The sequence below is a fragment of the Mastigoproctus giganteus genome, chromosome 9 (assembly GCF_048544385.1).
Source record: "Mastigoproctus giganteus isolate SK-2022 chromosome 9, ASM4854438v1, whole genome shotgun sequence".
NCBI classification, from domain to species: domain Eukaryota; kingdom Metazoa; phylum Arthropoda; class Arachnida; order Uropygi; family Thelyphonidae; genus Mastigoproctus; species Mastigoproctus giganteus.
In genome coordinates this window covers 128,279,471-128,304,644 of record NC_143583.1, presented here as the reverse complement: position 1 = coordinate 128,304,644, position 25,174 = coordinate 128,279,471, and the positions used below count along the sequence as shown (strand labels likewise).

At 33.1% G+C, this 25,174-nt stretch overlaps 1 protein-coding gene across 1 annotated transcript in view; it reads right to left on the bottom strand.

The window, feature by feature from the left end:
* Window positions 1-25,174, bottom strand: part of LOC150080720 (phospholipid-transporting ATPase VA) — a 380,422-nt gene that overhangs the window by 340,657 nt on the left and 14,591 nt on the right. Inside the window, exon 2 of the mRNA XM_090381627.1 lies at window positions 20,403-20,863. Within this exon, the coding sequence (XP_090237753.1) occupies window positions 20,403-20,860 (458 nt within the window). The 5' untranslated portion in view covers window positions 20,861-20,863. The remainder of the gene's footprint in view (window positions 1-20,402; window positions 20,864-25,174) is intronic.

Here is a 25,174-nt window from a genome sequence, read left to right as displayed (position 1 = left end):
CATGGCACCTCATCTTTAATTCCGCTAAATATTTAACTCTACCTAAACAACCCCTCACTTCCAAACTCTCGAAGAGACAATTAACTGCTCGGTTAATAAAGCTCTGCTAAAGACCAAAGGTGTGTATGTCATATTGTTTAAAGATTTTCTTGAAATAGGCCTCTGCTCTCAGGATTATTCATTATAATATTTCAGCTTGCTGAGAAAAATGGATAACATAGTTTTAGGTAAAACTCTTTAATTCAACATATTAGCATGCCAGAAATGTCATTCGAACTTTAGGCTACGTATCTAAATATAACTCGCTTTACTGAAAAACAAGATAAAAATGCTGGAATTTCCTCATACATTATATCTAAATATAGTATTAATTGATGTCAATAAACACTTGATCTAAAATGGGTTATTACGAGCCATGCGGGCACCTGTTTTCCTGGTGATTAAAATTACAAAGAAATAAGTGAATTTCAATAACAGTGCCAGAACTCTATTTTTCTTACCCCAATCGCCTCATAGTGGAAGGAGAACATTACAATACATAAAAGGATGCCAGCAAGGAGAATACAAAACACTCCCCACCTATATATATAAGATCACACAGTTCAAATTTTGTTTTGTAACCTCTTACCAACAGTTTTTTTTATTTTTCCTTAGCGCTCCCTCCAATACAATGATTCTTAACTTTTCCGATGTTAATTAAGGACTACCTTTTAATCGAGAAAATTCTGCGTGAACTTTGATTTCTTTATAATCTTAATTTATTATTATGGAGATATTATTAGCATGTATTAGAACTGACTGTGGAAACACGTCTGCGATAAAAATAAACAGAACTAGCCTTCTATTATAAAAATAAAATAACATATATTAAATCATTTAACTGAACTCTGATCAATAAGCCGACCACAGGTTAAGAAATACTGCTGGAACAGATAAACACTATTGATTTTTTATCATCAGAAAAGCCACCTTTTCTCAGCAAGAAAAAAATTCATATGTATTCATAATCCATGTCAACTGAAATAACTACAAAACAAAGGTGTAGAAATCACTTGTATGCATCTCCAAATTCGAATTTAACTACATTGCATAATCTGCTTTAGTGAAATTCGCAGAATAAAACTGACTGCTGAAAATAGTAAAGTAGAAACTCCTCATAATATCCTTATTTCTTAAATACTATAAGTAGAAATATTGTGTTGTCTGTATTGTCAAATCATGCACTTTACGTTTGAAAGGTAAAATTTATTAACACAAAACCCGCCGGTCAACGGTCATAACTGGCTATCTTATGAAAAATTAGGATACATTTAAAAATCAACTGAAGTATAAACCAAAACACCTTGACGGTCACAGAAAAATTATTTTATTAATATATAAATAAGATCAATACAGGCAACGTACAATATAATATTTCTATTAATCTACACAGAAGAATTTATAACTAATCATTTACACAAGAATACAATCAATAAGTGAATTTTCAATACTCTTTCAAGAAGATAGTAAAAGTAACCCAGTCAGGGTGACACGAAATTTTCAAACACATACAATAAATTTGCATCTGGATCGGATTTCCAGACATCGAATTTTTTCCCCCAATAAAATTTCCAGTTATCTCTGTATATACAAATCGAAATTTGTTTCAGACGTTCATGCATTGCTCTAACAAAGAAAAATTAAATTGACCCCAAATTTTCAAAATATATTCTTTTACCTTTTCGGAAGGTTTTAGGATCTATTCCGATTCGAAATCTCCATTTAGTTCCCACCCACCCCTACAGAAATCTATATGAGTTTCGGATATGGAGCATTACTTTAGAGGAAAAGGTCGGATTAGCACCAAACTCACAATATGTTTCGTTTGTTCCATGGAGGCTTTTAGGATGAACTGCAATTCCATTGTCCTTTTTCTCCCACTCAAAGAAACATTGCGATAAACTGGGAACAGCAGCTCCGATTCTTTTGAAGATCGACTTATTTCTAATATTGTTCTGGATCTTATATACCAAGTTTCATGTCAACAGGTCAACTCAATATCCTTTGTATCCACAAAAGAACTGCTACACACAAATCCCACCTTGAATACAGTAGAAGTTTTTCACTCCAGATAATCTGATAAACGAACGCGCAATTTGTTTCATGCTGATTTCAAATATGGGAAAACGTTTTGACACTCAATTTTGAGAAATTTCTAGCTTTGTGTTTGATAAAAACACAAAATTACACAATTAAATATTACCCTTAATTAAAAAATAAAAGAAAAGAAAAGAATATCATGTAACTGTTTGGAAGCTAAACGATTTCTTCCTCTGCTTATTATTTTTACGGATTTGGACAAAATTACCTTTTGGAAGGAACTGATGTTGCTGGAATAGAGAAGTGTACATATTTTTACTATTTTTTGGTACAGATTTTAATACAGTCTTAAAGTTATCTTTACAAAAAAATGGTTCTTATGTACCTTCAATTTTATTCACTTACGGCAAACCCGTTTAAGTTATTATTATTGTTATTATTATTATGTGTGCAGGGAGGGCGCACCAGAGGCCACTTGTCCGAGATGTCGTCTGTCCCATCTAACATATACCAACTGACATTTTAAATCCTACTGAACTACCCCAACAGAAGTTTCCATCATTTCAATTTCGAAAGACCTTAACGATGATTTTTAAAGAATGAATATTTCGATTACGCCCATTAATTAGGTTCATGCATCCATCTTTAATTCCAAAATACCCCCAATCAAGGCCGCACCAGGCTATATAGGCGCCCTAGTGCAAACTTCTTATTGCTGCCCCTATCCTCCCCACGGTAATTTTCTTATTTTTTTTTTAGGAATTAAAAAAAATATTTCCAAAAGAATATATAATTTTATTTTTTAAACACAAAATAACATATACGGTATATGATACATGAAATAAATATGTTAAAAATAAAATAAAAAAGAGAAAATACATTTATTTTGCTTTGGCTGCGGACAATAAAATAAATTTATATATAAACTTAAAATAAAAATGTAAATAATAATAAAACAATAACAAAACATTATATAAATTTAACTTGTCTTGCTTCAGCTGTAGAAAAATCAGTCATTTTTTTTATATCTAAAAAAACAAACATCACTTTCTACAGATACTATTGCCAAATTATTTAATCTTTGTTGATGCACGGAAGCAATTTTTTATTAATTTTAATTTGAAAAAGAGCGCTCACCACTAGCTACTGATACGGGCACTGTTAACATTATTCTTAACGAAATAAATATATTAGGAAGTAAAGTGGTTAAATTAGTTTTGAATAAAAAAACTTAATTTCTTGTGGAATCTGATTAATGAACATAAAATTTTGAAAAATTTGTATTTCATTTGCAAGATCAACAGCAACAATATCTTTTGGACATTCCTCATGGGTGGCATCTGATAACTGTAATTCTAAATCTGAACAATGTTTTAAAATTTCATCTTTTGCCATTTTACTTAGTTCGCTAAAACATCGTAAAAAATTTAAATTATTTGGTCGCTTTTCATTTTTTTTCTTCTTTTTTCTGTATTCATAACCAAAGAGTCATTTCCTTCCGTCAGCCATCTGAGAAATATTGAAAAAAAAAAAAGTTTTAAATTTAAAATTAATTATTTGTTAATATAATATATAACAAAACACATTCTTCGTACATTGAACTTTTAGTCTTTGCCGTCTCTTTTAGTGTTCACAGAACATTGGTCTTTATTGCCTCAGTCTTTGCCGTCCCTTAGTAATTTCCGCCCTCGTGCGATACACCACTTTCACCACCGGGTTGGTGCGGCTCTGCCCCTAATCCCCGAATAATACGACAGATGCTTTAATAACATGAGGAGAGCTCAACTTGGCATTTAAGTTAAATTTAAAATTAAACGTTTAATTTAAAGCTTCATCATAAAAACATATTTCGTCAACTTTCATAAATGTTCTTCAAACCCTGATCCTTACTAACAAGATAAAAGTTCTTCATACAGCTGTATTAACTCTTAATTTGAGAATTGTTCTTTGTGGAACCACAACGTCTACCTCCTAAACTTACTCAAGACAATTTCTTAAACAAATTTAACACACTGTCTTTATTGCATCACGAAGCTTAAAACTTCGAATATGCACAATTGAGAACGCAACTTTCTTCCATACACCATTCATGCACGATTGAGACAGCTCTTCCTAGGATTCGGCTATAATGTCGATGGCGTGTCTAATATTAAAAGATTTTCAGACGTTTATTTTACAGTAGACTTATCATCATCAGTTGCCTCAGTCAGCTTTGAAAAAGTTCTACGGTATATTGCTCTAAATGACATTATACCTTGGTCGACTGGATGGAGAAACGCTGTCGTCTTAAGAGGGAGGAAGGGGGATACGTTTGACAGAAGGTTGCCTTATCCAACACTAACAAAATCTTGAAATCCATATTTTCTGCCTAGCAGTGTTCCTTAAGTTTATTGTGAAGTTATCCAATAAACCTATTAATAAATATCGCCCTGAAATCCGTTCTTCGTGGACCCCCAATAAAGAGGACGGGGTGAACTGAGCCCTTTAATGTTCTTAAATTTTCACCGTGACAGATCACAATAAACCAACTTTTTTTGCCACCATTTTCAATCCCCCTATACCAGGGCCGGTCCTAGAATTAATGTTGGGAAAAGGATAGCTAGGGGTTTCCTTTAACTAGATTCAGAGGCTCCCTTTGTTGAAATTTGGCGTACTTTTCACTCTAGGGACCGGACATACTAGACCCACCCCAAACATCACTATCACGCGATCATTTGCCGAGATAAATTCTGACACCTATCGTCCATCTGTCGAGATATCTTTTCTTTTCTTTTTTTTTTTTTTTTTTTTTTTTTTTTTTAAAAACAAACCCTCCCATCGACATAATTACGTTCTCCAAGTCAATTCATTTTTTAAACTATTTCTGGAAGCGGTTCTGCATCCACTTTTCTCGTCACAGTGCTGCTTCATTTTCTTACGATCGTGGATAATTCGAACAGAAATTGTGTTAAACCAAACAGCCAGTAGTGTGTTAAACCGAATTCATGTTAGTCGGGGAGGTGTAACTAAAAAAAAAAAAAAAAAAACCCTCTTATTACATAAATAATTAATAAATTATTTATGTAATTCTTACATAATTATGTAAATTCACTCAAGAACTTTGAGCTGAATCACTGGTTTGAAGTCCACATTAAACAAATGATTTATGAATGCTGGCGTCTCTGTCATCGTAATTCGCCTGCATTAATCAGTGCATGTAACAGAAAACTGCCTACACATGCATACAGTGGTCGCACTGATTAGTTTTTATCGGTGATAGTCAGCTAATAATAGAAACCTCAACTCTACCTCGCAGCCCCTCTATTGGAATTCCACTGCCTGACTGCATCACTTATTAAAATACTTTATAGCAACTCTGTATGCTTTTTTTTTTTTTTTTTTTTTTTGATTTGGTAGTTGTTGGCGCATCGGCTTCTGTGGCCATATTGCACCTCCCACGGTTTTTGCAGTACTTTGATCCAAGCCCGAGGCGGGAATCGAACCCGCGACCTTTGGGTTGCCGGGCAGGTACTTTACCCACTCGGCTAGCCCGGTCGGCTCTCTGTATGCAGGACCGTGCAAAAAAGAAAAGGGCAGGGAAGAGGACTGAATGCCAAGAACCTGGACCTGACACAGAGGAGGACTCCAAAAGTTGTTAAATGGTTACAGAATACCTGTGCAATGTGAAGCTACTGCCTTACTTGACAACGTTGTTTTATAGCTCTTCCACGACTGAGACTTTGCTTTAAATTCACTTGAAAATTGGTTATTCCCCAGGGCGTCTCACATATCGCAAATATATCTCATCATTGGGTTGTTTAAACACAATATTTCACTGTTTGATGAGGAGTAACTATAAATTCTGATCACCCTAGGAGATTTCCCAACATTCCAAATATGGCCTAAGTCATTAATGATCTTTAAATAATCACACTATATCAACTGTCTGGGCCTCTGATCCTTCGGGTTCCACCCCCTACACGGGTTAGCGAACCTGGCCGCATGGTTGTTTCGCCACTGCTGAATGAGCCAACTTACCAATGCGTGGCGAAGATTTAATAAGGATCCAGCTTTAATCGGAAATCCGAAATTGCATTGTCAGACTTTTCTTATAAATTAATGATAACTGAAGCATGTCACATGCTGAAGCTGATTCTTCATTCTATTCAATAACATCTTATTTCCTAATGCAAAATCTTATCATTTCACAAATTGCTTAAAGTTAAATAGATGTAAAAATGCTCAAAAAATGGCATTTCACCATACCATGTAGCGGTGAAATGCCATTTTTTGATCAATGGGTTTGGTGAGTTTGGAGGAGGAGGAGGGGGGGGAAAATCCTTCCCCCACAAAATTCATTTCTATTTTTTTTAATTTCTCTCCAAAACAAAACTGCTTGAATCCAACACTGGATCAATGGGTTCGTCAAACCCAAGATTTCTTATCAACAGGTTCTACAGAACCCTGCAGCTCAACTCTGACACCATTCCAAAAATAACTTAATCTTCTTTTCACAAATTCTCTTAAAAAATAAAACACACTTTAAACTAACCATAACCCTCTTTTTAGCAACAAGCCAAACTGCGATAAATGGTTCTTCAATACACAACGCAAAACAAACTATCCCATTACCAGTACCAACGAGCGTACATTAAACTTCATCTAAGTCATTAACGCTACTTACAAAAAAAAAAAAAAAAAATATATATATATATATATATATATAATACAGATTTAAAGTTAAATCTTTATTATAAAAATCAAATGCATAAACATACCTATCAAAGCATATGATGTATGAAATCCAGATGTAGTTTATTAACTAACACTGAAAACATATACATATATGCCCAGGTTACTATACTTAGGTTAAACACTAGCAAGATTATCACGGGGGCCGGCAGGATATTTTGCAAGGTGGTGCATGTGGAAATAAATTTTTACTAAACTTCCGAATACTGTACATGCAATATTTTAATTAAATCAAGTTTGACTGATTTACATGTACAGCCGAGCCAACGTTTCGTAATCGGTGGGAGAAATTTCTGCGCGGACTGCAAGTGCATTCCGTTAAAAGTACAGTACATGTACAACATGTACGTTTAATGAAAATATTAAAAATTGTGTATTAGTTTGAAATCCAAAGGTAGTGCACTTACACCATGCTGCTGGCGCCCATGAGGGCTATGTAACACCAGCTTTGCACAGATCATTAAATTTGGCAGATCCATAATTGAAAAAAATAATAATAATAATATGTTTGCATACATACTTCTTGGAAAATCAGAAGCCATACCCAATTAACGCAAAAATTTGGACTAAATCGAAAGGGGCACTTATTTCAACTACAGTAAATAGTATTATAATTCTCCCACAGGGCAGTGCTTTTTATTGGAAGTCCATCTGCAATACATAAGCAACTTGTTTTACAATACAAGATCAAAGCATTTAGCAAACTTTGTTGACAACTAATACAAAACAGAGGCTCTATCTATACAATGAAGTTCTATTAAACTCACATATGCCTCAGGCTATATACTTTTAAAATTGCTCTACTGATTTACACCAGTAAAATAATACTGGAAATTGACTGCTAACATGGGTGCCTGCTTTAGAGAGCAGGGGTCCCCTAAAAAGTGTCCCCCCCACTAAATTTTTCAGTTTTAATATAATTCATGCAATTTTTTTCCTCACAAGAGGACTAGCAAATTAAAAAATAAGTTTAATTTTAATATCAGAATTGTAGCAAATTTTTGATTTAAAATTTCACAAAATAGCATCTTTTAAAAATTTTGTACATAGTAACTTTATGGCCCAGCTCTTAACCATTTCTACACTGTCTGGGGTTTTTTTTTTTTTTTTTTACAGTGCCAATACATTTTGTCCCCCACAGAAAAATTTTTGCAGGTGAAAATTTCTGTAAAAAAGCTGATTTAAATATTTCAGTCACCATGCAGTTTTTACATGTATATATTTATTTTATGCATATTTACTTATTCTTTTAAGGATACTTCAAATTATATATATATATATTTTTTTTTTTATCTCAAGCAGCTCTTGTTATACAAGGTTATTCATTTATCACAACACACCGGTCAGTGGTGTGTATGATGAGAAACTATGCTACTAGATGTGGACAGTTATTTTAGACTGGCAATGGAAGGCAATTTCATGGTGACAAAAGTGGCACCTTCTGTGGAAACTTTATTGGCAGGATACATAATCGTCTGCTACTCATTTGGAGAGGTTTGAGTTTGATTCCTGTCAATTACTGAAAGAATTTTTTGTCTTCTGCAATCTATGCACAGGTTACACATATGAGGGGACACAAATTCAAGAAGTATGGCTGCAGGATAGATGTTTGGAAATTTGCCTTCAGCCAGCAGGTAGTTGATTGTTGGAACAAACTTCCATCTGGTGTTGCTCAAGTGGGTAGTTTTAATAAATTCAAGTAAGAACTAGACAAACCATTAAAAAGTATGGACAGGTAATGTAGGAAGTATTGGGCTTTTTTTTTTTTTTTTTACTGATGCCAAAAGCTTGCTTTCTTGCATCATTTACAACTAAGTGAGGCTGTAATCAGACAATATCAGGCAGAGGATAAAGGATTCCCGTATGAGTTATCCCAGGCTTTTCAGCCCACACAAAATGCAAATAATTCTATGAACACTCCTACAGGAAACCACACATTGTTGTGAATGACAAGCTCAAGTGCTATTAAAAAAAAAAAAAAAAAAAAAAAAAAAAAGGTATTTTAAGAGCAGTACAGCATTTATTAGAATGGTGCAATGACAGCTAGTGGTGGTATTTGCAATTTGTGTTTTGATTTTCAACACTCATTTCAAAAATCATTACCTATAATACAATTACCAGTAAAAATAAATAAGGATAAGCAAGCATATACCTGGTAAGAATAAACATTTAATACGTGCCTGACTATTCTCATTTATTATTCTTTTTTTTTTTTTTAAATCAAACAACCATACCTCCATAACTGCTCAGAATCAAACATGTTTATATGAACTTTTTTCATTGTTTTCTGATCCTGAAAGTATTGCACACATTATGAAACATTTTCTCTCCCTCTCTCTATTATGTTATTTGGTTTTTAGGAGCATTAGAAACTAAGGCCATATTGCTCCAGGGATATGCGGTGGTCATTCCCTGACCTTTCCGCATCCTCCGTATTTGGTGGTCACGGGCTCAAATCCCAGTCTAATCAAGAAGCGTGTGCTACGCACTGCTGCTCCTGCCCACGGAGGCACCCACCCTCTCTCTCTCTCTCTCTCTCTCTCTCTCTCTCTCTCTCTCTCTCTCTCTCTCTCTCTCTCTCTCTCTCTCTCTCTCTCTCTCTCTCTCTCTCTCTCTCTCTCTCTCTCTCTCTCTCTCTCTCTGTGTGTGTGTGTGTGTGTTCTATTATTATTATAGAAAACACTGTAAAATTCAGCAAACATTGATTATATAAAAAAAATCATTTTACAATCAGATACATCAAGAAAGCAAGCTCTGTGAATGGGATTAGCATTTCCATTTACCTTTAAGAATCCTTACAGAAAGGCGGCATTTCTTTTTTTGTTATAGCACTACTGCTTTTTCAGTACTCTTTGTTACTTAGTATGAATTGCTCTTGCAATTACAACTCATACAGCAGTTGTGCGAGCTGGACATCACTTTAAAACAGCTCAGAGCAAAGACAAACTGAAACGTCCAATGTGAATACAGCTAGAAAAATGTATGCTTCATTAAATCTATAATTAATAGCATTCATAGATGGGCACAAACAAAACTTTGATATCACACCAGAGAAATTGATTGAATTTCTCTATAGCACATTACTGAAATCAAAATGTCACAAATTGATCAACTAAGAAACTGTTCAAAGTTCAGGCCTAAATGGATGTTAGATGAACTAATGCGACTTGTGGCACAGAACAAAAATGTGTGGAATGCATATAAATTATTATTATTAGCCATATGGTGCAAGGCAGCCTGAGGCTCATGCTGCACCAGCCAAAAAAATGAGTTACCCTGTGAGAGTCAGAAATAGAAGGGAATCACCAAGAAAGAGAAGAATGATGATATTCAGCTCAAGACCCTTATCAGGCAACACAAAAGCCTATGGTAGAAATAAGGAGGTTAGGCAAGCAAAGGCAGATTAGGAGAAATCCTTAGCAAAGGATGCAAAGAAACACAGCAAAGACTTCTTTACTTATGTAAACTCTAGAAGGAAGGAGATAAATCAGATTGGTCCACTTCATATTGATGATTTGACTGTTGATGATCCTGCTCAGGTAACTGACAAATTGAACGAGTATTTTGCATCTACATTCACATGCAGTGGTGTAACTAGAGCAAACTGACCCCAATATTGAAATTGGTATATCGATAATAATAATAATATATTTAATAACAATCACAACATTAACACAATACAATATACTATATTCTTCTAAATGTAAGGATACAAAAAAAAAATAGATTTAAATAGCAAATATGCAAATTGAATAAATTTTATTTACGTATTCCATAACACAAAACAAATTACCGTATATTCCGACATAAGTTGATTTCTTTTTTTGCTTTGAAAATTTGTGTCTACAACTTCTTTCGATAAACTTTCATGTAACCAAAATCATCAGCTAGCTGAGACATCCATATTTTCTGCTTCTATGCTTAAAGGGCTAAGGCAGACAGTCATTCTTGACCATGGTATTTCTTAAATAATTTTTTATTAACTTCAATTTTGAAAACTGATCCTGCCATTCGCTGTTGTTTAATATGAAAATTTACTGTAATTGTCAAAAAAGTATTAGTAATGAACACACTTCAGTGAAACTTATGCTCATATCATAATACTGCACCAACACTAATTCAACCAATTCTCTTATTGTGTTAATTTTCTCTAATTCCCTTTGAAGCATTTTAATGAAAAGTAATAACTGAGGAGATAAAGGTCCCACTAAATCATTGGAATATTTAGCTACTGATTCTGATACATCTGGGATACCACTGCCTACAGAATCAATATTCTGTACACAAGATGAGTTTTGCACGATTTTTCTTCATCTGTCATATTCAGTAATATTTTCAGTGTTAAAAATGAAAATAAATCTGCAATAGTTTTCAAACCCTTGAATCTCTGTTTTGACTGGTTAAAATGTCAATTATTCTATAAAAGACTAACTCGGAAACAATCCTATAAATTTTCAAATTGGTGAAGTTCTACAAGTTCATCGTAAACTTTATTCGTTTTCTTTATTTTTAAAATCAGTTTGTGTATCCCATTTTTTTGCGAAAATAGTTGCTTCCTTCAAAATAATTTTTAATTCATTTCGTAGTTGTTTTACTGCAACAAAAGATATTTCTAAATGTCTTGCTGCCTGAGCAATATCTAAATACTTTCTTTGTAGAAATTCAGAAGCCAAATTTATATTCAAAAGAACATTTTCCATTATTATAGTAATAACAACAAATTCAAAATTTTCCACTGTTTTTTATTCTGATTGAGTCTGTTTTTTTTTTTGCAGTATCCAACATGATTGTATAAAACTTTCAGAATATCCATATAGCATTGTTTTATTGCTATTAATGACAAAACACAACCTGCCCACCATGTAGGGTTTAGCTTATTTAAAGTAACATCTGATTCACAACAGTATGAAGATAGCAAGTCCCAATGATTGATGCTAGGTCCAAAAAACACAGATGCTTTGTACAACTGCAAAATACTTTGATACAGCTGAGATACCATTAACTCCATCATTCACCACTAAGCTAATGTTACGAGCCACACAATGAACATATAATGCATTTGGTTCCATTTCTTTTATGCTGATCCCAGAATAAACCCCACTCATAGTGTAGTCCCATCATTCTTGGCCCCGACATTTAGAAAGATCCAAATCATTTGATGGCAGCATGTTGCAAATAGTCATTGTTATACCTGCAGCAGTTTGATTGGTTAGATGGACAAAGCCAAATAAAGACGTTCTCAATTTTTAATCCTGTAGGTTTATTTCCAGTAACGCTGTTGTTAAAAATTTTGACATATCTATTGATGTTTTTTTTTTTTTTTTAAATGTCCTTAGTTGTCTAATGAGATTTTTTTTTTTTTATTTCCATTATTAATTGCTTTTTTAAATGCAAATTCAAACATTCTATCAACTCATTTTGTATTTTAGAACTTGTGTATTTTAGATGTGCCAAATGACAAATTTAACACTTGTCTCATTGTAACATCATATTCAGCTAAAAATTTTACATCACACAAAAAGTTTCTATTGTATGTATCTTTCAAACTCTCTCAATGACCTCAAAACGCGATTGAATTTTTTGATAATTTTAGAATCATTTTGATAAGCCACTCCAAAACTTTACATAAAAATTTACATTCTTGATGTAAATTCTCTTCTACATTTTTATCAAAACATTTGTTATCCATAATCCCTTGATATAACAAGCCTTTTTATGTGATCAAATTGCCTCGTGGTCTTTAATTTTATTGGATAAATTTTGCCAATCCTTTATTCTATCCAGAATTCGGCTTATTTGATGAGAACATCCAACAGAGTTCATAGAACACTTTGAACCAAAATCTCTTAATTTTAAGACCCAATTTGTTTATTATTTTGTAATTGCTTTCTGAAAACAACCTGCTGCTGTGATTTTTTGGGAAAGAGCTGTTAGGTCTACAAGGTCCATGAGGTAAGATAAATATCTTTATATCCATTGTTATTATTTCTGGATAATTAGCGATGTCCCTTGGATATTGTTTACTAAATAAATTTTCTAATAGTTCTAGTTCACTGGTGTTCCTTTGATTTTTTGACATCTCTATCTGTAGTTTGTGCTGGAAAAGATGATGATGTCATGGATACTGAACCCAATGTTAATGCTGTTGTTATTTCCATTGGTACAGTAATAGAAGAGCTCACACTACACTCCCAGGGAAAAAAGAAGACAACTTCGGAATTTTCTTCAATTCTTTTTTTAGTGCTTCTGCGGGCTCTCTTTTCCTCTTCCTTTTAGTGTAGCCGCTTTGCAAACTTTAACTCTTTTTTTTTTTTTTTCCTTTTTAAAAAAAAATAAGGTGACAGAAGAATTAGTAAAAATTTTCTTACAATTTTTTGTTTTCAACTTACTTGTTATAGAATAGTGAACTACTTTATAAAATAACTGCACTTTAAGCTTTATCACTGATCAAATGAGAAACTCCATCCAGTTTTCTCCCCCAGCCAGGTGGAATCATGAAGTAGCTGGGTGAGGAAGTGTAATAGTTCACAATATTATAAAATTTTCTGTTATTTATAAATGGGACTTAAGTGATCCAGAGAAAAAAATTAATTGCATAATTTAACATTATATGCTCCTGTCGCACTGACGTCGATCGCACAGTATGTTCGACTTAACATTGATCGAGATCAGTGAGTAGTACCATACGGTACTGTGAGAATCGCTTAAATTTTACCCAGGTGATCAATTAAATTCACCAGGCAGTGTGCCCATTCGATAGGTCCTGGGGAGAACACTGCCATCATTCATTAAACTATAAAGTTTCTTATCCTGTCAAACAGGTGAGTATGAGAACAATAAGAAAATCTAAGTTTCATGGCAGACACTCATTGACAGCATGGGACACCACTAGTTGGAGTTGTTGTTGTATGTTTTACGGCACAACGGCAGCTATAGGCCATTATGCGCCAACTAGTTGGAGTGAATGACATACACATTTCATAAGAAGCAGACAAGGAATCTCAGCCTTTAATTTCTTATACACACTATTGTTAATACTAACCATTATGGATGCATTATCAGTACAAGTGCAATAAGTCTGTGCAATTCTAATTCATTATTTCTTAGTGGTGTTTTCAAAGATTCACTTTTTTCTTCTGCAATGCATTCATGGAGTTCAATTATGTCAAGAAAAGTTACCACAAATCGATTCTTGAAATTTGAATAGTGCTGTATCACAATTCTCAAGATTTTTATAATGCTAATGTCGTTACTTTCATCGATAATTAAACTTAAGTTTCTATTTCCTAAATCAGATTTTAAATCATCCAAGAAATTTGGTGCTACAGCATTGCATATTATTGAAGTAAATTTTGTTCTTTGCAGTTTGAAGTCCTTACATTCCCTGCTGTTTGAAAAAAAAAAAAAAATACAAAGGTCACTCAAATGATCTCTTGCCTTTGCACCTTCTGTATCGTCAATTTTCTTGAATGGCAATACTCCCTGATGCTGAAAACTAAAGGGCTCTTTGCCTTTCTCATGCTTCATTTGTATTACAATGCCTTTCAATATCACTTAATTTGGCTGTCAATGTGCATTTGCAATATTTACAAAAATATTTTAAATAATCACCATCTAATTTGCAAAGCCAGTTCTTATATTTAGCATCTTTGAGCCATTGATCACAAAAGTGTTGAACATATTTTTTGCTCATTTTCATAAATGGGCAAAATTACACACTATAGTTTAATATGAAAATTTACAAGCAAAAAAAAAAAAAAAAATAGTTACCTATTCAAAGTAATTGAATCATCGCAAATGAAAAAGGACAAATTTTCATCAACACTCTGTTAAACCAATTCAGAACAGTGGTTTGCATTTGGAAACAAGCTAAGTTACTGCATCTATCTTTTGGGCAGGTTACTCCAGTAATTCGAAAAGTGAAACCAGCATAAAGCGACCCTCTATATTAGAAAAGTTAGACAGCAGAAAGTTGAATTTCAAAGAAAGGAAGTTGAAGAGTTCTGAGTGATTGGTGGAAATTCATATTATAATATCTTTCTCTGATCTGTAAATGATCCAGCTACAAATTTTCAATAAAAAAAAAAAATTACTGACATCAGAGTAATAAAATTACAAATAGTTCTGTCAAATTGTAACAAAATGCTAAGAATAGTAAAAATAAATAATAATAAAATAAATCTACAGCAATGAGTAACATATATTAGTATCACAAACTAGACAATGTTCGACGACTGCCAGCATCATGAACCATTCATAATTTGTGAATGGAAACAAAGAAAACAAAAGAAACATAAAAACAAAATATTGTGAAATATAGTACTTTTAACATAAACTAAAAATATGCAATGCAGGTGTATTATTTTAATTGAATTTTCTCACTTTGAAGGACCTTTCACAAGAAGCTACTGTTACAGGCAACGTAAGAAAAATTCATAGTGCTATTTCTATATTTAGATAAGATTCTATTAGACAACACTCATGAACGAATTGGAGAAGCTGTAAAGGGGTTATAGATTTTATATCCTGCAGAATTAATAAAACAATTTTTCAAATATCTGTTGAAATATGCTCAAAGGTGTGATGTCACAAATGGGCCATACTTTGTAGAAGTTTGTAATTGGAGTTTCTCTGTTATTTTCGAGATTTGTAAAACACTGTTCCTCCCTGATATTTGTTTCTGTAAGTGATTATAAATTCCGAATTTATAGGTTTTTTTTCACTCTCACAAAAATTTCTGGAATCATAAGTAGCACGTACAAAGATAATGCAGTATTTCTTTTAATAAAATTTTTATTTTAAACAAAGAACACAAGTTGACCAGAAACTATTATCCATGTCGGGAATACGCCTTAATCTTTTGACTGGCTGTAGAAAGCAGTTGACTAGCATGACTTCTCTGTATGTGGGATAGGTTACATTCTGTTCCACTTACATTGTGGAACGGTAATCCCTTTAACCCTTAATTTGCACTTTCTAATTGCTTAAATTGCCTAAAGGCTGGAAATGGAAACAAAGCATACAAAGTTAAGTCTCTCGTAATCCATTCGTTATATGGAAATTTTCTTCATTCTACAGAAACTTTTAAATGTAATTACCAAAAAGAATTCAAAAATTTCGCTATAAAGAAGTTCATTAAACACAGGTCCGACTATAATTAAATCAAAAATTTAAAAAATTTAAAATATATAACTGGTCGGATGCACCCTTAAAATGCTGCACCTGGGGCTGGTACCCCACCCTAGTTCCAGCTCTGGATACAAGGGTTCTAAATATATTAATGAGTAACCTACTAAATCTCTATCTACATTTAAAATTAAAGTAATGAGAATGACTAGTACTATAAAGCTATTTATAGAATCCAATTCAATATGAGAATAAAATAGGTCAACAAAACGTTTTCAAAAACTTATCTATTTCAGGAGCTGAAAATTCTTTGATTAGCATGTGAATACTCACATAATGTGCATGTGGATTACATCTGACAACTGCTAATTAATCACTTTGGCTTGAATGACCAGATTATACTTCTATTAATCACAGAAAAGGAAAAAAAACTCAATTAAAAATCTAAAACTCAAAATAATGCAGAGTGCACATTAACTATCTTGTTTCTTATTGTACTGTCAACTTTATTCTCGTTTTCACGTTGAAAAAATGGAAAACGAGACCATGTTTTTTCATATTTTTATTTATTATTATTACTATTAGCCATATGGTGCAAGGAAGCCTGAGGCTTTTGCTGCACCAGGAAAAAAAAAATTGAGTTACCCTGAGAGAGAGAGAGAGTGTGCCAGAAGTAGAAGGAAATCGCCAAGAAAGAGAAGAATGACGATATCAAGCTCAGGACCCTGGGTGTGCTAAGCCCATACTCACCAGATGTGAGCCCCTGGAGTTAACTGGTATACTTATTGCTACCATCTCAAATAATGTGAGTGAATAAACAGAATAACACGGCAGGTGGCTCTAATGGTATGTTGAACCATGAATGTCATGTCTCTAGATATTTCATGTATTATAAAATGTGGAAAAGGTAATGTTTGTTTTATGTGCTATATCTAGATGTCATTTTTTGGCTTTAAAATTATGGGCAACAATTAATCAGACTTTTTTTTTTTTTTTTTTTTTATCAAAGAACAATCTTCGTTCGTGTTAATCATGTATAATTGTTCAGAAATATGTTTCCCTGACAGTGAAATAGGTAAAAAAAAAAAAAAGAGAGAAAAAGTAGTTAGTCAAATTCAGTGGTGGCTCATGACTTTGATGTATGGGGGTACTGCTTCTTAAAGTTACATTAAATTGTCTTGGTTATAAGACACGTAGACATAGATGGTAGTAATAATAATAATAAGCAAGTTAAAAATACTACAAAACATTAACTGGACACTTACCATTAACAGACTTGGGTAATCTTGAAATTTTATTTAAAAGTAAAATCCATTCTTCGGTTTTTATTTGTTGAAAATAGATTAACTTTTTCATTCAAGTTTTGTGCACTGTTCATATTGGCACTGCTCGCTTCACAGTTCCTTTGACTCACTTTATCACTTCTAACAAATGTGTATTGGCAACTTGCCAACTAAGTACTGAATCAACCACTGGGGCCTAAATGTGGAACTGCATAGCATACAGTTCCACCTACAGTTAAACTTCAAAGTTGAAAACGAGCTCATGTTTTTATTCATTTATTATTATTGTTGTGGGTTTGTTGGTGCATCAGCAACAAATGGCTATAATGCACACGTTTATTATTGAAATATCATTGGAAATAGAGGATGAGTATACTACATGTGGGACCTGTTAATAAAAATATTCATTGCATTGCTCTTCACAAAATTTCATATAACTCTGTTGACTTTATATTTAGATTTAAAAAGCTGGGGGTGCTACATTTCTGCAGTGCCTACCAACAAGCCGCCCCTGGTCAAATTGAACAGAGGAGTAAAGAAGATGTAGAGATGACTAACATTTTCAATTGCTACAGACAGCAGCAATCAAAATGATTTTAAACTATATCTCATGTGGTGACCTTTCCTATCAGGAAACAATTGTCAGATTGAAAGAATCATGCTCCAAATGGCAGTGCTGGAAAGTGACTCTACAGGCACAATATTGCGTACCTGAAACATGTAGGATTCTAGGATCCCATTAGAAAAGTGTCCAAACTTAATAATAGTGCCCTTATTATGGTAGGTCTGAAAACTGGACTAGCAAGGGTACTGAAAGAAGTGACTGAGCACTTGGTGGTAATAGGCTGTGCTTTGTCATCTGATTACTTTGTGTGCTGAAAACTGAATGGCATTCCTTGCTCTGAAAATGGATATTTGAAGGACAGTTACATTATCTAAAAAGATGTATACTATACTAAAAGAAAAGACACTGAAATGGTTTCAAATTGGAGGACAATTATCATTATCTAGAAAGAGATACTAACAGGAAAGACACTGAAATGGTTTCAAATTAATGCATGCTACTGGAGAAAAAAGGTTCTGAGCATGTGTGTGTACAGATTGGCTGTCTTTGGCTAATTTTTTTAACTAGACTGATAAAACAGTGGTAATCTCTCGAGTCTTTTTAAAAAAAAGGTTAAAATATACACAATTTTCAAATTACCTGATTGAAAAATGTAACAAGAAATCACAACATCGGCTTGTGTCAAAAAAAGACAAATTAATGAATTATCCAAAGAAAAGAACTCCTAAACCACAAATTTCTGGTACAAGAAATCCTAAAGAGTTCAATCAAGTTTATAACTGTACGTAGGCTAATATAACATGTGCAAAAAAGCAATTCATATTCCTTGAAGAATTCATTAATTTGTCTTTAAAGCACTTTGATTGTTCTTTTCAACTGAACTATTTCCTCTTTTTATTTGAACTATCTCCTCTTAGTCTTTGCCACAAACTCAATTTTCTGATTTCATTTATAGGCTCTCACACGATTATACAGAAAAAATATGCTTTGTGCTATATTCATTTACTCCCATTTTATTCCATGTCACTTATTAAGGAATATAATATTGATATATTCCTTTATAAAATAACATATAGTTAAGTCTAGAGCCAAAGCCTCAAGCTATGAAGGCTATATATAGTCATTGTACATGTCAAACATTGCTTCTTTCTGTACATAGCTAAACTAGGTCTGCTATACAGTGCATAAATCTCATATTGTGGATGCACTTCAACCACGAGTTGCCTTTGTATTATACTACTCTAAATAAAAAGCACTGCTCCAATGGAGAAGTATATTGCTTTTTACTTAAAATGTATGCCATTCCCCAAACTCAGGTTTCGACTCAGAGTCGAAACCTAGTCTTGATGCACTAAGTAACAAACCTAGTTTGTTCATAGCTATATCTGATATTTACAATAACTATATATGGCTTTCATAGAGTTTTCCCTAGACCTAACTATGTCTTATTCCGATATTTATTTATTTATCAACATAGGTGACCAAAGTCACTAATTCATATGAATGCAGATGCCTCATAAATTAATAACCAGAGAAATTGATTCCTATGAAAACATAATTATACAATTAAATTAAAAATTTAGATATAACACTTGTGTATAACCCATAGAAATGTACTGAAAGAAGTGCCTCTGCTTGCCCGCCAAAATCAGCTTTTTTGATATTTCTTATAATTATTTTTTCAGCAACCACATCACTTTATAAGCCAAGCATAAGATAGAAAGGGAAAAATTTTCTACAGACCACATTCAAAAGAATGATATCACTTTCGAATAAGAGTAAGCAAATTGATGGTTACACAAATCATGGGTCTGCTTTGGGTGCTGCTTGGAAGAAATATTAGGAGGCACTGTAAGGTTAAGTACCACAATACGATGCCATACCTGTGGTGGGCTTGTTCGACCTTTCCAGAACAAGTTTTCTGAACAGAGATGTTGAGTATGCAAATTGATGGTTACACAAATCATGGGCCTGCAATACAATTTAAACAGGTACTTGATAATTATTCAAATATTATCAATAATGTGACTCCTCATTGCTTTTTAAGCTGATGATTGTTAATGCTTCATATAAAAGTGTACACACTTAAATGGGTTTTATAAAAGTTGTTTCTTGTCATATTTTTCTTTCTCAATTTTTATTATTTTTTAAGGACAATTTGACAAAATGGATGGTTAGAAAATTACAGCACGATGAAAGTTTATGGTTGCCTCTTTGTGCTTTAAATTGCTACATGAATATGCTACTAATGATAGTAATATTTACATAAAAATTGAGGTTAAAGTTACATGAGATAGAAATCTGAATATTCTGCCATAAGTAATAATTGCTTTGTGATGAAACATAACTTACTTTTTAAATGAAATTCACATACTAATAGTATTATTCAATACTAGCTTCACTAATCTTGTGATACCCTCAGGACACTACTTGTGCCCACCACCACTGCCATGTTTACTCAAAGTGAGAGAAAGCAGTTTTTTCCAATATCCACAAAGTGTTGAAAACTTAAATTGTTTTCCCTAGTTTTTCAGATAATGTGATGCCCACAAACCCTCTGCAATTAATATCACCTTACATCCATAACAGAAGCAAATAAGAAAGAAAAAAAGACTTACCTACTATATACTCTACACGTAGAATTATTTACCCTCCTGTCAGATATATGCCTCCTCTTATCCTCAAAAGCATCCTTTATGGCAGTTACACCTAACACAAAAATCACAGGTATCATGGCTACTTCCTTACCAAATGCATTGATTTGAGGAACCCAGTTTAATAACACTATCCCTAAGAAGTACAGATTGGCAAACCGATGAAATTGTTCAAAGAGGTTCTTTGGTATAAATGAAAGAAAAGTATATTTGGTAGTCCTAATTTTGTTGTTACGGTAACCATAGTTTGGGTGCTGCTTGGAAGAAATATTAGGAGGCACTGTATGGTTAGGTACCACAATACGATGCCGTACCTCTGGTGGTCTTGTTCGACCTTTCCAGAAGAAAAGTTTTCTGAACAGAGATGTTGGCTGATATACAGTAACATGGGCCTCTGAATTCTGTCTGTCTGGTTCATCCATAACCTGTAATACAGAAAAACATGAATAAAAAATTTTGAACTTAAAAAAGTATTAATTTCAAAATGTAATGACTGCACTTAACATTAGTCAAGGCTTTGTGGAAGTCACCATATGAATTTGTACTTTATTTCCAGTTACACTGCATTATGTTTTTTGTACTACGAGTTGTAATGCAAGCCTTTTTATATTCTTTTCCGCTAAAGTATTACTACAGATATTTTTGTGGCATTCATTAAGCAATCAGTGTACATAAATAGTGGTTGGTATACTTTATCAATAATAACTAACAAAATAGAGCATAACAAATTAAGTTTAGGGCAGCTGGAGGTATATAAGCTAAAAGACAAGCAAACTGAAAGATTATCAGCTACTTCTCTCAAGATTGTCTACATTGCTTATAGGTATACAGTTTTTTTATTACTCTGCACTAGATGTAAAACTCTTTAGGGTTAACTTAAAAATACTCAGAGGTATGGGTATGCTATGGTTAAGCTGGGGAATTTTTTATTCATCATGCTATTTTTTTTCTTTGCAAACTTCAAATTTTTTGTACCAACATCATTACTGCGTACGTGAAAGGTTTGGTTAGCAACACTGAACACTCTTAGGTCATGTGAAGAAAATGGAGGCATGCAGCATTGAGCAAAAAAAAAAAAAGTGTTTTGATATTATAAAAAAATTTGGTTTTCTGACAAAGCGCACTTTCATTTAGATGCGTAGGTCAATAAGCAAAATACAAGAATTTGGGTTCTGGAGAATGCACACATTGTTAATCCAACCCATTAAATGTGCAAAGAATCAGTGTGGTGTGTACTCTCTGAATTTGGCATTTCTGGGCTGCTATTTGTTGATGGAAACATCACAAGTGATAATAACCTGTGTCATTAGGAACAATTTTGCACCTCTTTTGTATGACTATGGCACTGAAGTGGAGTACAACCGGTTTCAACAGGATGGTGCAAGGTCCCATACTACAGGAGTTGTCCCAAATTTCCTGGATTAAATTTTTGACAACAGGGTGGTTTCTAACCTGCTACTCTGAGGTGTATGGCAAAGGATTGATGTGGCTTCCAATGTCACCTCATTTTAAACCCATGTGATTTTTATCTCTGGGGTTATCACAAAAACAATGTTTCAAAAAAATCTTCAAACCTTTCCTTCATTGAAGAAAGCAATTGTTGATATTTTTTTTTTTGTGTTGGAGGAAATGGAGCATGTTCTTAATAATTTGTCATGAATTTCCCGACACTGCTAAATATACCTTTTAAAGTGTATTTTGACTTTCCTCTGTTTTTGTAGGTAGTACTTTCAAAATTTATGACATAATAATTTTGAAAAAATAGACCATGTGGCAAGAAAAAAGTAAGAAATGTCACTCCTCAAGAAAAATTTGTCTCATTGTATAGTGAAATGTTGTCAACACGGAAATATTACAGCAGAACAGTGCCACCAACATAATGGCACTATCATCACAGTAGAACAATGCACTAACAACATATATTTGATGACATTTTTCAGATTAAATAGCAATACCAAACCCTGATGGTACAATTATAAGATGAGATAATCCCATTACAAGTCTAAACAATTGGTTCCTAACCTTCACAAACTGTGAAAAGCCCCTATTCATAATGCAGTCTCCAACTATATGAGAAAAGAATGGTTTCCATACTCGCAACGTATAATTACCATATTTTCAACAATGTGACAATAGTTCAGAAACCTTGAAGTACTGCTTCCTCAAAGAACATTAGCTATGAAACCACATTGACCACCAATCCCTTTTGCATGTGTACATATAACACATTATAACATATACTGTACATATGCACAGTAGACAACCAACTCTAAGACCATAATGAGACTCAGAAATAGTCCTTTATTTGTTGTGTTGGATAAGCTTTATTTAGCTCATCCAATACATTATTTTTTCTTTCAGATTATTTAAAATCCATTTTACACTATTATATACATAACAAACAGAGATATGCAATTCATAAACAAATGGGCAGCCTGCCAACACTTCTCTATTCTGCTGCCAATAATGGCTTTCCAGTGAATCTAATTATCACGTTATTATTTATTTATTCAGCATCATTATTCAGCTATTCTGCTCCATTACTACAATAGCTCTTTCTCAAAGGTAGTTAGTGCCTACTAACTTTTAACTACATGAAGCTTAAAAAACCACACCTAGAATATTTCTGTTATGGCATACAGAGTAATAATTTTTATTAATAATGCTGATCCAGAATTCAAATAGCATCTTAAATGTTTCACTGGCATATAAAATTCTGATATGTATTACCTTTAGATTAGTTTGGTTTAATTAAACAACAAAAAAAAGTAAGACTTTTGCTGAATAAACAAATAAACAGAAAGTGAGAGCAAGAGCACACATGATTGCAAATATATATTACTAGTTGTGAAAATGAACACTGAATTACAACCAAATTACGTCATGGTATTCAACTTTAACAGAGCCAAAAGAACTAAAAAATTAAATGCATAAAAATTATTTATAAGCATTTTTGGAATAAAAAAAATTCTTTAATATTTAAATTCATAAAATGTAACACTATTTTTATGGTATACTAATAAATGAGCAGGGAATCATGGCATTCTATGTATATTTTGTAAGCATTTAATTTACTAGGAAGCTAAAGGAATATACCTATAAATATTTTTATTAGTATACTTGCTCTTCCTAATCTTCCAAATGTAAGTATACAGTGGCAGCTCATGGCCAGGTTGCAAGCAGCCAACAATAAGTGTAGAGACCAATGCTCAATGGCATTTTCATGTGCATGTAGGATTCCAGACACAGATGGCATCATAGCAATAAAGCTTGTTTGTTTGTTATTTGGTTTTTAGGAGCATTAGCAACTAAGGCCATATTGCTCTGGGGATATGCGGTGGTCATCCCCTAACCTTTCCGCATCCTCCGTATTTGGTGGGCACGGGCTCAAACCCAAGTCTAAAATCAAGAAGCGTATGCTACGCACTGCTGCTCCCTGCCCACCTGGCTATGGAGGTGCTGCAATAAAGCTTCTTGCTTGTTTAAGATGGTTTTAGTGCATGTACACACAGGAGTTTCTCTGTTCCTATTGAACTCAGCCTGGATTTCAGGTGCAGTAAGTCATCATTGTGTTTAGAAATCAGTGTTATGGTCTTATTTTGTTATCTGTTGTTACTTGCAGTCGTCCTAATCGTGGTTTGTCCTTTAAACTGCCAGTTTCCTTGATTCATCCAATGGTAGTTTGTACTAAAGGAAACATCTGGTTTTCTGCCAATATTTTCATGGAATAAATTTCTTTATACAGAATTATATTGTACTTCTTTTTTCAACATTCAGTTCCTTATTTCTTGCCATAAAACACACAACTTACACTAGACACTTTCTGAATGACAGGTGTTCAATTTTACAAGTTACAGCTCTTGCTCCTCAATTTATGCAATTACAAAGCATTCTAGAATCATATACAATCTTCTACAATATTGAAATAACACTCCCACTTCCTAGAATCATCTACATTGTTCTATCACATTCAGGAGTTTTCTATTATCTTTCAGGAATATTCTAGAAATTTCTAAAACATCATTTAAATTTTTAAGCATGTTTGGAATACATTTATAAGCATGTTTTAAATTAAAAAAATTCTTTAATATCTGATTTTTATACATAACAGAAAATATTTCAATAAAAACTGGTAAACAAGTTGCTTCTATTTTAATAAAAAAATTTTAAAATTAAGAAAAATGAAACATGATTCCAAACTTTTAGGTGGGAGTGTACATACTCTACATCTAGCTATAAGAGACTTATAGCTAGATGTACAGCCTTCAAATCAATTTTTTTTTAATAATCTGCCTAGATAATGTGACAAATGATCAGTGCATGCATTAATCACTTATAACCAACTTATATACTAACTTATGACAAGCTCATAACCAGAGTAGTTCATAATTTAATTTAATTTATTGGGAGGGGTGGGGGAAAAGCATATCAAAAACTTCAACTGCATAATGCAATACACATAAATCACATATGAATGCTTCACTGATATGCTTTGTGAAGCATTCATATGCGATCATTTATATTATTTATACAAAAAATGAACACAAAAGTTTTTCAATATGAGGTACAAATTCTGTGAAGGGGGAGAAAAAGCCACAACCTTTATAAGCTAATACATGCATAAAGTGATCATTTTTCAGGTACTGTATTTATATAACTCTTAGCAAACTGTATCATTCAAAACATTGCAATGCTAACCATATTAAAACCTACTCCCCACCCCAATCTAACTGGGA